General features: G+C 31.7%; 5 protein-coding genes and 1 long non-coding RNA gene across 10 annotated transcripts; 4 read left to right on the plus strand and 2 right to left on the minus strand.

The window, feature by feature from the left end:
• Positions 1–135: 135 nt before the first annotated feature.
• Positions 136–2,481, plus strand: LOC145943801 (peptidyl-prolyl cis-trans isomerase NIMA-interacting 4). Of its 2 annotated transcripts, XM_083051640.1 has the most exons (4): positions 136–290; positions 481–600; positions 693–840; positions 2,350–2,481. In XM_083051640.1, the coding sequence occupies exons 1-4, from the start codon at positions 186–188 to the stop codon at positions 2,352–2,354; spliced, it is 378 nt and encodes a 125-aa protein (XP_082907766.1). In that variant the 5' UTR covers positions 136–185; the 3' UTR covers positions 2,355–2,481. The 2 variants fall into 2 exon arrangements, with proteins under 2 accessions (XP_082907766.1, XP_082907765.1); XM_083051639.1 differs by lacking the exon at positions 2,350–2,481 and having other exon boundaries at positions 693–851.
• LOC145943797 (L-selectin) lies at positions 1,226–5,135 on the minus strand. Of its 2 annotated transcripts, none has more exons than XM_083051634.1 (5): positions 5,003–5,090; positions 4,099–4,214; positions 2,363–2,542; positions 2,126–2,291; positions 1,226–1,771 (listed from the first exon to the last, which is right to left on the minus strand). In XM_083051634.1, exons 2-5 carry the CDS (start codon positions 4,208–4,210, stop codon positions 1,570–1,572), a joined length of 660 nt encoding a protein of 219 aa, XP_082907760.1. In that variant the 5' UTR covers positions 4,211–4,214; positions 5,003–5,090; the 3' UTR covers positions 1,226–1,569. The 2 variants fall into 2 exon arrangements, with proteins under 2 accessions (XP_082907760.1, XP_082907759.1); XM_083051633.1 differs by having other exon boundaries at positions 1,227–1,771; positions 4,099–4,217; positions 5,003–5,135.
• LOC145943780 (uncharacterized) lies at positions 5,037–10,939 on the plus strand. 3 transcript variants are annotated; one of them, XM_083051602.1, is made up of 9 exons: positions 5,037–5,172; positions 6,989–7,332; positions 7,995–8,532; positions 8,678–8,945; positions 9,026–9,223; positions 9,311–9,478; positions 9,564–9,756; positions 9,826–10,059; positions 10,256–10,939. In XM_083051602.1, the coding sequence occupies exons 2-9, from the start codon at positions 7,204–7,206 to the stop codon at positions 10,502–10,504; spliced, it is 1,977 nt and encodes a 658-aa protein (XP_082907728.1). In that variant the 5' UTR covers positions 5,037–5,172; positions 6,989–7,203; the 3' UTR covers positions 10,505–10,939. The 3 variants fall into 3 exon arrangements, with proteins under 3 accessions (XP_082907728.1, XP_082907727.1, XP_082907729.1); XM_083051601.1 differs by lacking the exon at positions 5,037–5,172 and adding an exon at positions 6,646–6,905; XM_083051603.1 differs by lacking the exon at positions 5,037–5,172 and adding an exon at positions 6,646–6,905 and having other exon boundaries at positions 9,826–10,055; positions 10,256–10,395.
• A 373-nt stretch (positions 10,940–11,312) lies between these two features.
• Positions 11,313–13,002, plus strand: LOC145943796 (pseudouridine-5'-phosphatase-like). The gene is made up of 4 exons (XM_083051631.1): positions 11,313–11,721; positions 11,945–12,163; positions 12,235–12,467; positions 12,542–13,002. Exons 1-4 carry the CDS (start codon positions 11,667–11,669, stop codon positions 12,719–12,721), a joined length of 687 nt encoding a protein of 228 aa, XP_082907757.1. The 5' UTR covers positions 11,313–11,666; the 3' UTR covers positions 12,722–13,002.
• A 300-nt stretch (positions 13,003–13,302) lies between these two features.
• On the minus strand, positions 13,303–13,996 carry Nd-b8 (NADH dehydrogenase (ubiquinone) B8 subunit). Its single transcript, XM_083051642.1, has 3 exons — positions 13,788–13,996; positions 13,590–13,696; positions 13,303–13,464 (listed from the first exon to the last, which is right to left on the minus strand). Exons 1-3 carry the CDS (start codon positions 13,868–13,870, stop codon positions 13,376–13,378), a joined length of 279 nt encoding a protein of 92 aa, XP_082907768.1. The 5' UTR covers positions 13,871–13,996; the 3' UTR covers positions 13,303–13,375.
• A 147-nt stretch (positions 13,997–14,143) lies between these two features.
• On the plus strand, positions 14,144–15,547 carry LOC145943804 (uncharacterized). The gene is made up of 3 exons (XR_014426579.1): positions 14,144–14,348; positions 14,517–14,575; positions 15,184–15,547. It is a non-coding gene; the product is annotated as an uncharacterized LOC145943804 (long non-coding RNA).
• The last annotated feature ends 1,216 nt before the right edge of the window (positions 15,548–16,763 follow it).

Consider the following 16,763-nt stretch of genomic DNA (forward strand, 5'->3'; position numbering starts at 1 on the left):
GTAGCGTTCGATTTTGATCGAGGACGAAAGAAGCAAAAATTTCTCTGTCCTGATTGGTCAATCAAACGCTACTCTATTTCAAAGGGGTAAATTTTAGAACATAACTCAAAAGGCATCAATAATTATCTTCACTTCCGGATTTGGCGTTTCCGGATTAATATAACCTAAAGTTACAAGTTACAAACATGCCGCCGAAAAAGAATGCCGGTGCCGCGAAGAGCAGTAAAGGTAGCAGTAAATCCTCGGAGGAGAGTGGAAAAACCGAAAAGAAAGGAGGAAACGCGGTGAAAGTAAGAAAACATATTTTGTATCGATGAATAACATGTGTACTCCATATAATTGTTATCTGTTAGATACATATATAACAATCGAACATTCTAACTCTATTAAACACTCCAAATGTTGTGTACAATTGTTTACAACTTTTGTCATTTTCGTACAGTTTATTTTATAGAATTGTCTTTTTATGTACAAACACAGGTTAGACACATATTGTGCGAAAAGCAATCGAAGATATTGGAAGCGTTGGAAAAATTAAAAGCTGGTCAGAAGTTTAATGAGGTCGCGGCGACATACAGCGAGGACAAAGCTAGATCTGGGGTAACGTTAATATATGGAAAAAAAATATCATCTTAATAAATAAATTAGTAGGAATAATTATTGAAATTTTGCATTTTATTTATTATGTAAAGGGTGATCTTGGCTGGATGACACGGGGCTCCATGGTAGGACCCTTTCAAGATGCTGCCTTTGCGCTACCAATTTCTAATCTGTCTTCTCCAGTTTACACGGATCCCCCGGTGAAAACAAAATTTGGATATCACATCATAATGGTGGAAGGTAAAAAGTAGTTTAAAGTATATATATTTTTCAAGCTTTTTTAAAGCTGTTTATACATATTTGATTAAGTAAATATATGATATATATTATTAGATATTTCTTTGTAAGAGCTTTGTTTAACATCTGTGATATATATCTTTTATTGATAAACATAATTTTATGTAATTTAAATATTTTATAAAAAGAAAAAAACAGTTTATGCATTTTATACAAGTAATTTAACAAGATGTTATAAATTAATGCATATTATAAATGAGAGAGAACTGCTGTTTTTTAATAGTGAAAAAAATGTGCAGTTTTTTATTATTCACGAATTTATTACTATCTGAAATGTACAATTAGTATATACTTATATATATATTATTTAGGAATATAATTATATATAATTTTGATATAATGATCTAACAATTCTGTGTGTATGTAAATTGCAGTTTCTATTCTATCAAATATAATTTTCCATCTATGTCTAGGATTATATCTAAGAATATAAATAGTGATATTTTTCCTGAAATCAAATAATGCCTACAAGTTTAATAAAATAATTCATACTCTATAATCGAATGAGTATGAAATATTATTAATAACATTATAATAATAATAAATAAGATGTTCTATATGCTACTCAGTCGCTTCTCTGGCGTAGACACACATTTGAACATTATGATTTTATAGGTGCTTAAATCCATTTGAACAAAAGTAAAGCTATCATTGTACGATGTTCCTCTTCCATTATATGCGAATGTTAGGATTGGTAAAGCGAACATATCTCAGAAGAGACTCATTGTCTTCACAGACCCATGGTTTCTTGTGATGACATGCCACATCGTGCCAGTTCACTCCATCATTGTAGAATTGATTGAGGACAGCCAGGCAATTCTCGGGAGCGCCGCCCTGAATGGCCTCGCGATTGTCAGGTTGCGGTTTGCCGATACTAAGAAAAAAAACACATATATTGTCCAATACAGAACGAATTCAGAAAGATGAATCAAGATACATTATCGGTTTGTCACATTTAATATCATATATACGTTTAAACCTTGACTGTTAGACGCACGATCGTTGATTATAGAGCAAAGAATAACAGGGAATTATAGCGGACGGGTAAAAAAGATTTAATCACAACTTGTTTAATATCCTTGAGCTCAAAAATGTGAGGATCGTATATGCAATCTTGACTTGATGTATCTCAATATATATATAGCATTCAAATAGTAACATTGAGCAATGTAAGATTACAAGTCGGTGTACATCATGGATATGTAATACTGCGAATAATAAGTCTTACCCGCCGCTCTCGGACCAGTCATTTTGGGAGCGCTCGTTGGTGGGCGCTAACTTTTGCAACTCGGCGGTCCAGAACCAACCGTTAATATAAAGGGGTTGCAGATCCGGCCTGTCGCAGCCTTTGAAGTCACAGAGGCGACCGGAGGTCCAGATGTATTTCGCCTTGTCTGCAAGAGAAAAGCGTTTCATATTAACATCTTTGTTTTGTTTTTTGTTTTTTTGCAGAATGATGTAGTACTTTGAACGATGTGGCTCTTGATGAACTCGTTCTCGGCGTAGGTCTCCAACGAGACTAGATCCATGCAACGTTGTCGGCAGAAGTTTCTACCTGATAGCCAGTCCACTTCCTGTCCGGCCGTTCTCGGATCAGCCCATGAAAAGTAATAGCCTTTTCCATTGAATCGTTGATGGATTATTCCTGAGAGAAAAACCGCAATTAGAAGATCGAATGAATTAAAGCACAAGCATTAGACAATAGGCAATAATCTTGATGAACGTCTTTGAATGCTCAAGAGGTATGTTTACATTGGGAAGAGCTTGAGGTCTCTCGCTCCCAGAGTGAAAGTTGCGAAATTAGTGTCAGTCGTGGCGGCGACCCCGAGCAATCGCAGTCACGACCTAGACATTGGCACCCGCGCTGTATATTGATTATATTGCGCGCGTCACTTTCCAAATAAAGAAGAAGAAAGTTTTTATGAGGGGCGCGTCTTTGGAACGCGCGTCAACTGGCTATACCTTATGAATGAATAATCAGTCATCGGGTTCCGTGCATAACACATTCTCTCCTATTGTTTCAAGTTTAGAATCTCGCAAATGAATGTTTGAGAATCTTGCATTGGTTTTTATTCTCGTCTGATATTTGAATTATGATTTAATTCTTGCAAGATTGATGATCTCAATCTTGGAAGAATTAAATCGTAATTCAAATATCTATTTTTTTTATCTGTCTTTACAAGACAAAAAAAATTAACATTATTTATTTTATACAAACAAAAAAAGTACAAGATGAAATATTTCAAATAAGGCTTAATCTTCTAAGATAATTTTAATACACTCTTGGAAGTTAAAAAGTTTAGTTTATGATCTTCTATATGTATGAATTCCTGCTTAGATAATAGGGTAAGAGAATGCTGAGAGATGCTAAGAATCTAGGAAAAATACTGAGAAAGCTAACATTCCAGATTAGATAATTAACGGTGATTTATTGTTACCGGTTCGACTCGACCGAAAACGCGATGAACGTGAAAGTGCCACCCGACATTCCGTACTACTTACGACGAGGACATTTACAATTCAAATGCGTTCGAGTTACACCGCCGTCGGTGTCATCGTCACACTTTCTATAACGAACGTCGAGTAAGACGCGCAAGATCTAAAGGATCAACAGTCACGTGTAATTAGCCACGCGACATCGATGTAAGAGGATGCAACAGACGCGGAAGATACAATGGTTGAAGGTCCGAGGCGGAGTAGGAAAACGAATGGAGGAGGGTCGCGGCCTCTCATCTTTAATTACAAATATTGAAAATACTTTCTCTGGTTCGTTTCCTCGGATGTTTGACTGTTAAGGGAAATAGAACGAAGACTCTCTCTCCGGTGTGAACTTTTAGAGAGAGCATTGGGAATGCTTATATTATTTACCTCCTAGCGGGAGATTAATTTGTATAAAAATTCTAAGCGGCAGTTTCCACGGCCGATCTATTTGCATAAAGTTTATTTACAATAGCTGACAATTAAGTTAATTTAGCAATGAATGATTCAATTAATTTATGTATTCTTTTATCTTTACACAATAACGCGTTGAAAGAGCAATATTTTGTACGATTAAAACATTTTCGCATCCAAACAATATAAGAAGATGTGTAAAAGATATGTATTAAAAATTTTTAACGCGTAAGAGGCGTTTTTAAAAGCTTTTCATATCGAATGGGAAGATTCTGATAAAAATAATGATACATAAATAGCGAGACTTACTCTGTGCGCAAAGTGCTGGATTCGGTGATTCCAGAATCCGACCGCTGGGTTGCGGTTGAAATTGGGCGGACGACAGCGTCACGAGAGCAACGAAATACACGAGCGATTTCATTTTTCTTCTTTTCATATTACGGCCAATAAAAAAGACATACAAAAAATTAATATTGAATACAAAATTCAGATAGGAAATGGGCTAATAAAAGCCAGGTGCAACAAATGTGTTTAAAATCTTTTTTATTTAATTTGAACGTTTCGATCCTTATTAAAGGGGATGTGGATCAAGATGCATGAATTTTTTGTTAATTGATCTGCTAAAAATGATCCAAAAAAAGATTACAAATTTGTTGCGCCTAATTTCTATGCCTGATCTCATTAGCTCATTTCCTATCTGAATTTTGTATTTATATATATTAGAGTCTTTTCATTTTATTATATTAATTTTGAATGAATTTATTATATAAATATTGAAGTTTGAGTGATTATAATGAGAGTGAGATCTGTTTTAATCAGAAGTCTATTTCAGTTAATTATTCATTTTTTTTTTCGATTTTGATAGAAATACTTTCTTTGTCATCTTTAGGTTTAAATGCCTGAACTTTCTTGAAGAAGCGACAAACCGGTTTTATGATTCCAACGTTATACAAGGTAGTACTTTGTTCTCAATCTTACTTTATGTGACAGATGACAAAATTTGATTCAACTAATGTTACTAAATATTTTTTTGTTATACACACGTTATAGCTAAAATTATAAGTTAAAATTACATAGAACTTATTTTTAATAATTTGACCGGATATTAAATAGATAAAAAAAGTGTGCAATGCTTTTTAAAATAAGAAACTCTCAAAAACGGAAGTGTGTGATGATACAATTTTAATCGCACCGAATTATTTTTCAGCATTACCTGACACTGTCAAGCTGCAACTCGATTCTAATCAGAGCAAGATAAGGCGTTTCAACGTCTAAACGCACTGATCTTCACAGAAGAAACTTCTTTCAACAGGACAGATATCCCTCCACCTAATGCTGTCCTACAGACGCTCAACGAGGAACTGCAGTATTTTCTTGGCACAGGTACCCCTATATATACACAATGAGGACACATCGCGTCAATACTTTTACCATCCAGTGAATCACGTTTTCGAGCGTCGAAGTCTCCGTGATGGGATTCGCCCGTTGGAGATTTCGACGCCTTACACGTGTGGGTCGCACGATCCCTCCTTCTTTATAAGTCTTTGTCCAAGGGTCATTCTTAGGTGCGACCCCCTTATTTTCAGAGCGATGCTCAAAAAGTCACACCTTTTCTCTAAAAAATGCAATGCACACCCCGCGACTTTTCCTCTCAAATATTATTATTCGGATATGGCTGCTTTCGATTTTCACTCATCTTTTATGAGTTAGCTGATTAAACTGGCTTTAGTCATTAACTCGTGTCCAATATTCTGCGGAGACCGCAAATACTTTCTAGAAAATTTTGGAAATTGTATTGAATATAATTTCATATATAAGCTTGATCAATTTTTAGAGAATTGGAAGATAATATTAATGTCCTTGAAAAAAATTAGATTTTCTATTGGAACATAATTTATGAGGTTTCTTTTCTCGAATTCCCTAAAGTTTATTATTTTTACCCAGATTATATATATGAAAAGTGGAAAGTAAAATCTCTGTTGATGCGAGTGAAAGGAGAATACACGAAAGCATGGAAATTGAAATAACGCTGCGTCAAAAGTTCTCAGAAAAAGTACATTCTGTAATACGCAAATATGTGAAAGAAATTAGTGGCGAGTTCGGCGCAATCATGGATATTTGTTCAAGGCGGCCGTTTTTTGACTGCATTTGACATTCATTGAAGCTTCTGAGAAAACGTAAACTTTCGCTAATACATCTGCGGAATTTTAAACGGGTTCTAAGTCCGAACATTTTTTTACTACTTACAAATCCATATGTTCAAGATTAATGCGAGTTAATCGGTACGCAATGTTTTATACTTATTTTTATATTTTGAAAATTTTGCAATATAGAAACAAAATAATGTGTTTGATTTTTTTTCACTGCAGAAATTCAATACATTACAATTATGTAAAATATATTTTGTTTGAAATTGGATTTAATTTTTAATAAGAGAATTTAAGCTTGATGTTAATATATAAGAATAAATTATATAAGAATAAGGCGTTTGAGTTTTTAAAAAAAGATGACAAAAAAATAAATAATTTTTATTTTTCAATGTTTATAATTACTCTTCGCTATAATATTGAATAAGATAAAAGGAGAAAAATTTTGTGTACATATTTCTGCGTTTAGATGAATATTTTTATGTTACAAGAACTATCAATTTTCATATAATTCAGTCTGTAATTTGTCATTTTATATTCATTTTACTAACTAATATTAGCGCTAATTTGTTGCTCACCAATCTCTGTGAACTTTTATATTATCATCGGTAAACGCGAATACCTTCAATAACGACCGTCGATAAATGCGGGCGCCAGCAATACCGACCGGACAATAATGTCGTGCGCACGCGCCATGCGTATTACGAATTAGATGTTTTTTTTTGCTCCGTAAACAAACGCTCTGACAAATATACATGTTTTTGTGGGAACGTTGCGGAATACGCACCATCTTTTACTCGAGGACGAAAAAACATCGCCGATTGACTCGGTCGTGATCGATCGCCATCGTTCATTGTCGCGCAACGAGTCGCTTATCGTAATTATGATCTCTCGCGACGAGTAGCGAGAACAACATGTCCGCTGTGATCCGAACTGGCGTTGTTCGTGTAGATCGTTTGTTTACCAGCGGTACGATATGATAATACGCGCGCGAAATACATAACAGTCTTCCGTCTAGCTGTCAATACTATGAATGGATTCTCGTCTCGTAGGAACGCAGGACGACTTCTGTTCCTCTTCCCTCTCGGAGGACATTTCTAACACCGAGGTGTATGGGTTATTAAGGCTTCGAGATCGAACCTGGGAGAATCAGTCGCTCCACGCGTTACCCCACAAACGGCCTTGAACGACGAGCACGATGCATTTTTGTGACGCAGAGACGCCGTACGACGATCTCGCGCGTACGACAATCTCGCATGTGCATTGAATGAGGATGACGGAGCCGGAACTTTGCCGGCTGTGTGCCGAGACCAAGAAGAATCTCATTGGGATCTACGACGCCGAGGGGCAGAAATTCGCGATCGAGGCAAAGATTGCAAAGTGTTTGCAGATACAGGTAAAATTTGTAAGAAATTCACTGTTCTTTATTGCTCCCGTTAAATTTATTTATTTATTTAATAAAGAAGGATAGAAATATTTTATTTCATATTGTAATCGCATTTCGAAATTCACTTTCAATACTGGAATCTATAAATAATTCATGTTACGTATATTATAGATGGGTGCTTTCCAATTAGTGACACAAATTAACACAAGTCGACACAAGCATCATTCTGTCTTTTTTCAACATTCAGGAATAATAAAAGATAGAATGATACTTGTGTCAGCTTGTGTCAACTTGTGTCACTAATTGGAAAGCACCCGATATTTCCAATACTGGAAGTGAATCTTGCACAAACTTAAAAATTTTAAAGTAACATATACGTTTACTTATATTTTATATTTTACTCGAGTAATATAATAAATAACACAATTTAGAAATACATTTATTTTTTTTTAAAGAATATAAATAATATAAATCTTGCAAAGATAATTAATTTGAATTTATATCATTTTGTTATCAATCTAGAATAATATTAAATTGTTTTTATATGCTATAAAATAATTTACATATTTAGAGTAATATAACTACGTATGTATATGTGAATTTAGTTTTCTTGTTACACAAATTTTGATGTATTTTATCTTTAATAATGACTATTACAATTGTGTGTGCAGGTTCTATTAACAGACAGCTTGCCACTCACAATTTGCATAGATTGCTGTGACTTGTTGAATCAATGCAGTGAGTTCTTTGAGAAGACTAATCAAGCACAAATATCGCTAAAACAATTACTGATAGATTTAAAGCCTGAACCACAACCGATAGAACCAAATATAGATTATGTGGAGGAGACTATAGAATTTCCAAAAGATGAAGTCAACAATAGGGAAGAGATAGCCGAGCGCCAATTAACTGGCAATTATATCAATGAGACAGTCAATGTCTTGAATACTTACAACTTTATTGAAGAAGAATGTAATAAAGGTGAAAATTCTGAAACTCAGGAAACACAAGAGAACGCAAAACAGAAAAAGTGTAAGATACAAATAAAGAAAAGTTCTCCTAAACAGACTAAGAAAAAATTAAAGAAAAAAAATCAGTTACAAAGGATGGAAGAAGAATCCGAGCTCCGTGTATCTTCCCAAATAGATAAGGAACAGAATGATACAGCTGTGAAAAATAATTTAAAGATTGTAGATAATTATATACCTGGTAAGATACATTCATGTATATAAAAGAATAATATATATTTTTTTTTATTTTATTTGCTTTGCTTATTTTTTTAAACTCATAGATATTATAATTAATGCCAATAGAATAGGTTATAAGTCTAATACAATATATGTTTTTAATATAGAGATGGAATCTAATTTAGAAATGAGAGAAACGCGAACAATGGAAACGACTAAGCAAGGAAGAAAAAAGACAGAAAATTTAGAGAGATATCCTTGGCTGTGTACAGACTGCAATGACAAATTACCAAGTCTAGAAGCATTAGAGGAACATCATGAAACAGTGCATAATCAAAAAGCCAAGTATATGTGTGTGCAATGTTGTAAGGTCTATGATAAGTACTATGGGTTTCTTACTCATGTTAAGAGGCACAAGAATAAGGCGAAGTTTAGGTATAAATCATTTGCTGTACAATCACGTAAAATTTTGAATATATAAACATATTTATTAATATTGTTCAATTTTCTTTTAGCTGTGAAGACTGTGGAAAGTCGTTTGTACATAAAAAAGTATTAGACTCTCATAAAACGATTCACAGCGAAGAACGGCCATTTGTATGTCAAACTTGTGGTAAAGCTTTCAGACAGCAAAGTGCTTTATATATCCATAATCGATGCCATTTACCCGATACTGTAAAAAACAGATATCCGTGCGATCAATGTGATAAAAGGTTAATACGATATATTCTTTTTTATTTCAGAATAATTATATTTCAATGAATATCTATATATTTTTGACTTGTAAAATTTATTTTTAGGTTTTCTACAAAACCAAATCTTGTAACACACAAACGTATTCATTCCGGTGTCAGAAACTTTACATGCGATCAATGTGGCAAGAGTTTTATACAGAAAGGAAATTTAGAAGCTCATTTTTTAACTCATTCAGTAGATAAGCCATTTAGCTGCTCTCAGTGTCCAAAAGCGTAAGTTAAAATATGAAACATATATTATATCACATACATGTATATTATTATATGATTTTAAAAAGAATCGAATAATATTGTACAGGTTTAAAACGCCCTTGCAATTGAAGAAACATGAGACAGTGCATACAGGTGCCAAGCCACATCAGTGCGATGTGTGCGGAAGAACCTTTAGGGAGAAAGGAACTTTAAGGGAACATCACCGAATTCATACCGGCGCGATGCCGTTTACGTGTGAATTTTGCGGAAAACGCTTCCGTTTCAAAGGGATATTGACTGTAAGTTATCAGATTTTAATTGTATGACTATTAAAATATCAATTTAATACAATTATTTCGCAATTGCAGACACATAGGCGACAGCACACGGGAGAGCGTCCGTACAGTTGTTTAGAATGTCAGCACCACTTTACAAATTGGCCAAATTACAATAAGCATATGAAGCGTCGACACGGAATCAACACTTCTCACACTAAACATCTAACCAACAATCAGCAATTGCAACAGACAACGGAACAAACGCAGCCTCTCGAGGAAGAAGACCCGCTAACTGTACCTCAAACAGAATCCACGACAGCGCAAGTATAAAATGTTTATTTTCTAGTATTAATTTATGTATTAATAATAGTAAAGTGGAGAAAAAATATATGTTAAAATATCTAAAAAATAGTTGAGTTAAAATATTATACAAATTTGAATTTGTTTCGGAGCACCTGGAGATATCCTTATCTATATTTGATTAACACAATATGAACATTTAAATATTACATTTTTATAGGTAATACAAGCAGTTCCTTATGCTTCGACATCACAACCCATAGTCATTCAAGCTATTCCAACGACTGCTATTCAGACTTTCCAAACGGACGTTAATGGTACTGTTCAAGAAACAGTATTCAGAGAACGAAACACGACTTATTTCAATGCAGTGCCAGCCGCGCTGCAAAACTTTTTGCCAACGAACTTGCCGTATAATTTTTATAGCATTTCAAATGTTACAGAAAATGATTTAATTCAACATAGATAAAACTGTTCCTTAATGCTTAAATAAAGACAACTATATCTTTGTGCTGATTGATTATGAATTGAGATTGAGACGTACGATTGTTATTAATAATATATAATAACATATTTATAACATTTGTTATTATGTTAATAACATAATAACAAATGTTATTAAAATCGCACAATGTGAAATACATAAACATATATACAAAGATGCAAACTAAGGAACAAGTTTTACTGATAATTAAGTGTAAATTAAATTAATCCATTATTTTGATGAAATCAATCTTTAATTAAAACAACGAATTTTATAAATATTTTGTCGCATTGATTTATAATGATGTAAGATCTAAAAGACAAAAAGATTAGCACAAAAATATGGAATTAAGAAACTCATAAAACTTTGTTATGTGAATAAATATCAGACTTGTATATAAGAATAAAAACTAGAAGAAATAAAAAAAATATGATTAAGTATAAATTACAATTAAAGAAAAGAATAAAAAAAACTAGATAAAATATTTACATACATTTTATATCATGTACCATGGTTAGTATTAAGAATATTGCAAATTGTGTGTATTTATACACATACATATACTTGTTTAATTACACTTATTATTAAATACATTTCGTAAAAATTTCTGTAATAAAAATGTATATTGTAGCTCTAATTTATATATGTTATATATATAATTGCATTCTTATAACTATGCTGACAACTTTTTCACGATATCTTTTCAGTGTAAGTTGTAAATAATCCATGCATATTATACACATATACATTTTATATAATTATTAAGATAATAATTAAGTAAAGATTTTTGCAACAATGATGTTTCCTCTCTGCTCAATGTGTGTGATGACTAATTCTATTGAAATTGAAAGAAGATTGAAGAAAGCGATATATTTGTGAGAGAGACATCTGGAATCGTATCTATCTATCTATATATCTGTTCTGTCGAAATCGGGTTGCACGTTGCACAAGATTAGTCAGTACAAGTTGCCTTATTACAGAGGAAAGACGTTAGTCGTGTGCGCGTATTCCAACATATCTTCCTCAGCGTTTTTTATAATAATCCTTTTTCTCGAAATAAAAAAATATACAGCATATTTTTCGAAATATAGATTTCTACAAGAAATCCGGCAAGTAAATAACCTAATAGAAATTAACAACGTCTAAAATGGGTTTCGAGAAAGTCACTCATTGCATTTTCGATATGGACGGTTTATTACTAGGTAAATATACTTTCCGAATTCTCGAGAAGATATTTGTGCACTTGATTTTATAAAAAAATTTTATGTTGAAAATTTTTAATGTAATTTTTATACTAAACATTTTATTGTGTCATCTGTAACATATGATATCAATATTTTAATAATCATAATATTAATTTTTTTATAAAAATCAAATACCCTTTCTATAAAATAGAAAAAAAGAATAATTGATATTTCCTTGTAGATACAGAATCCCTGTACACGATGGCCTACAACCATGTCACTCAAGAACATGGGAAAATGTATACTTGGGAACACAAGGCAAAGATTATGGGTTTTAAAACCGTTGAAGCTGTGCAAACTATAATAGATCTGTTACAGCTGCCCATTACAGTGCAAACATTTGAGGACAAACTCGCTCCTAAATATCTAGAATTATTTCCTCAATGTAATCTTATGCCAGGTAAGTTGAAGCAAGATAAAAATAATTTAGCATTATATCTTAGCCAATTTTAATGCAAACATTATATATAGGTGTGGAAAGGCTGTTGCTGCATCTTAAAAAAAATAATATACCTATCGTGTTAGCTACGAGTTCAAGTCAAGAAAGCAGTGATCTGAAAACCCAAAAGTGGCAACACATATTCAACTTATTTAACCATAAAGTGTATGGTGGTTCTGATCCAGAGGTTTCCCGTGGAAAACCAAGTCCAGATATATTTTTAATCGCTGCAAAACGTTTTCCTGATAATCCTGATCCTTCAAAGGTTTGTAGACTTTAATATATTTTAAATATTTTTTAAATCAAATCTACTTATCTGTATTGTCTATTTATCTGTAGTGCCTAGTCTTTGAAGATTCACCGAATGGAGTGCAGGCTGCTCTTGGTGCTAAGATGCAAGTGGTGATGGTGCCGGATCCTCAGCTTCCTAAACAGCTTACTGAAGAGGCTACATTGGTCTTAAAAAGTCTAGAAGACTTCAAACCAGAGGATTTTGGATTACCACCCTTTGTAGTATGAGATTATTTGTCTTAGTTTATAGAAGAGAATATAGAGATGAATAAGATTTAATTTTGTGTAATTAAAAGTAGATTATAAGGCATAATTATCGATGAAAAAGATAAAAACCTGCAGGCAGGTTTTCTTTAGCACAGATGTGAAATCTGACTGAAGTACATAAATTTTATTTAAAAAAATGGTGCAAATATGTTCTGAAGATGTATATTTTCATACAGCATAGAAAGGCAATTATTATACTGCTTTATATAATGTGTGTGATTAAACCTATATACCAAAGTCTATATATTATGTATTATATTTATACAATAGGAATTTTGTATATATAATTAAGTTTTAGTTTGAAAATGTTTCAATATTTTTTTTGTTTCTTAATTTATAATTATTAAACTTGCAAAGAATATAGCACATGCTATAAAAGATTAATTGTTCGATATAAACTCATAAAATTACAAAAATAAATATTTTTCTGCTATAAAAAATAAAAATTTTTGCTAGTTTCATAAAATTTAATCTATATATTTCCAGCATACATATATATACAAGGTATAATTTGTCAAGACTTCTGTGAATGACTATCTACATTTGAAATTGATATAACTATTTTATTTTACAACATGCTCTATACATATTTTAAGGTAGACATTTATAAAATATTTATTTTTGAGATGCTAATTCTTGAACCCTTCCAAGTACTTCTTCAGATTTCAGATTTGACAGCGACACACAACGTTCTACACCGTATTCTGTAACACCATTTACAAAAAGATAAAACATTTGAGAGAGAGAATGAGTATTTAGAGAAAAAAAGTAATTTATGAAGTGATCTGTGATATTGTCAATAATTTAAATTATGTTTATCTTTACATACCATAACGCGCATACAATTTCGGTTCGATCGACGAACATTCCCTAATCAAAACGGGAAATCTTGGGTTGTTTTTCTTCAACGGCACATATTGTTGCTCGATGAAGTCTCTGCAATTTACACACACAAAACGAAAATGAATAAATTGAAAATTGATTCACAGATCACAGATAAATTCTATCATCTATTATGACTGTTTACCTAACACCTTGACTAGATTTTGACGTTTGGCAGAGGAGGATTCTCAACTCTTTCAAATGTTTTCCGAATTTCACAGCAGCCATATCTTTCAATTATTAATAAAACCTTTTAAAAACATACACCATAACCATACACTTTCATCACAAATTTCAATCCTGTGCAATTTTGCGTTCCTCTGTTATGTCATTAAATTCGTGCATGTAGCTGCCATCTACGTCCATTTCAGAAACTATCTTTGCACGTGACGTTAGTGTCTAGAGATAGCGCAAGAGACCGCGAGGATCGAGCTTGGCGCGCTTTTCCCGCGTCATTTTCCCGCCATTATAAGTGCGGCTTGCCTACCATTAAAATCAGAAGTGCGGTGCGCTCATTAATTGTATTTAGATGTAATTAGCGCGCGCGTAATCGTAAGTAATTGTTTTCGTAAGCGCATGGTTAATTGCAATAACATTGTTTTCGCTAGTGAGAGTGCCACGAAAGAGAGACAACGCAAAGGGGCGAAATAAGAGAAAAGGAGGAGACGAGAAGACCCGGCGCCGCATGGAAGGGCAATCGTGTGAGGTTAATAATTTATTATTTACTTATTATCATTTTTCAAAAATTCAATAAAGACAAACTTTAATGCGCGCAACAACTACTTTTCGAGATAGTTATATAATATAGTTTGAACACTTGCTTATATTTAGATTTAGATTAAATAAATATATTTATTTTGTGTATTTTTTACAGTTCAATGCTCTGTTCAATACTACACGCCGTGTAGCTTTTGGAGGTTGTGCATCGCATCGGTGAGTTAAAAGTGTTTACTATTTTAATTATAAGATAATAAATTTAGGTAAATTATCAAATATATATTTTAAGATGCTATTTCATAAAAATTCAATTTAATTAATTAATTATTATTTTTAATATTAATATTATTTTATTAATATTATTATTAATATTATTTTATTTAATGATTATCATTATTAATTAATTAATTAATTAAATTAATTAAATTAATTAAATTCAATTATTAATAATTAATCTGTTTATTTGCAAAATTATTAATTTTTAATATGCAAAACGAATGATATAAAGATGGACATAAAATTTCTGTGTGTGCCGATGAATAGATTTTTCTAATAAAGAGAAGCATTAGAATTAATGTAACTAATTAACATAAAGTTTTTTTTATTTTATTCTAAATCATATAAATGCTTTTATAATAATTATCTATCAGATGGACTTTTTGCATAGCCATTTATTTTTATATTATTTTTATACATTTATAAATTTTATATTATTTTAATTATATTATTTATACAAGTAAATAAAAAAACCATTGTCATAGATAGATAATCACAATTGAATGATAAGAGGAAAGTTGAAGTATCGATTCGGTCCTAATTCTCAGGTCATTGGACATACATACGTCAATTTTTGCTCTTCAAGGGTTTCTGGTCTCCTTAATGAAAGAAGAACCGCACCCACACGACAAACATTCTTATAATTGTCGACGTCGTCCTGATCGGCGCTTATACTTACTTTCTCATTGCTATAAATACGAAGTTGCAATGAGTTTAAAGTTAAGTAATATTATTCATAACTGAAGACTTAAGCAGCTTTATCCAGATGGGATTTTGTAATTATACAGGTACGGATCAGTAAAACCAATTGATTCTGCAAAGAGTCTCTTTTTAATTTTGCTTTTAAAAATTCTTGGTATTTTAGCATACCGAACACAGTAAGAAAACATACAGTTCATAATTTGTATATTTTATGTTTAAAATTCTTTTCGTTCCAACTTGTCCGAAAAATTTCCAAGTTTTTGAAATATAAAAAAAAAATTTGCAAACATATTTGCCACCCCACATACGGAGCATTTTAACAGTAAAGCGAATAATAATAATGAAGATCGCTCTAATGGACCTCTTTGTTAAAACTTATTAAAAAGCGAAAAGGAACACACTTGAAACAGCAACACTGAGGAGAAAGAAATCGAGTGGATCGCGCCATAAATGATATCGCGATTATTTATAAAAAAAATGTTCGTCGCCGGGGAGCAATTTATTAATTCGTCTGCTATTCAAGCAAATATTATCCGACCGATCACGCGCTGATTGACTTTTCCGTCTGACGGATTCTTGACAGCTTTTCAGTACAAAGACAAATTGTAATAACGAGTTAATTATTATATACGATTACGAATCTATCAGTTCAAAGAAATTGTTTTCTCTTTTTTGCATATATATCTTTTCAATTTCATCATTTCAGTTGTCTTTTGCAACATGTGATTTCTGTCATAGATGAGGACTTCATGGGAACAGAAACAGATCTTTTTTTGGAGATCTTATTTAGCTCGAGATTATCGAGAATTAATGATACGTAAGCAAAAATGCGGCGAAACTCAAGGAAATGTTAATACATTTTGATTCAAAGTCGAACGTCAGCAAGTTAGGAAATCACAGGTTCGTAAGTTTTTTATTATTTTATTTCTTTTTGATTTGCGTAAACTAAAAAGTCATTTTTCATTTCCAATACAAGAATAATAATTTAAATTTAATGTAATGTTATAAGTTTTTTTTTCTAAATTATATAAATAGTTTTATGTAGTCTAATTTGACTTTTAAAATTTGATTATTTCATTTAATTTAATTAAAGCTTATTATTCGAAATAAGAAAAAAATTTTATTACATACATTTTAATTTGTATTAATATATTAATTGCATCTATCTAATTGCAAACTTAAATATAGCTAGGTATATATAATATAATATATTACAAATAATATTATAAAGCAATTGAGAGAGAAGAATAATTTTCAGAAATTAATTTTTAGAAATATTTTAATTTTCAATAAATATTGATTTTAAAATGAAAAATTATACATATCTTTGCATTGTTATTTTACAATTTAAGTAATAGCAGCATGGCTGATACTAAATAAATAAGAACAAAAATATTTCAAATAAAATTTTTTACATTCGAAATTA

This window comes from Prenolepis imparis, unplaced genomic scaffold (genome assembly GCF_030444845.1).
Source record: "Prenolepis imparis isolate NDT839.2.m4 unplaced genomic scaffold, iyPreImpa1.0 SCAF_12, whole genome shotgun sequence".
Taxonomy (NCBI): Eukaryota; Metazoa; Arthropoda; class Insecta; order Hymenoptera; family Formicidae; genus Prenolepis; species Prenolepis imparis.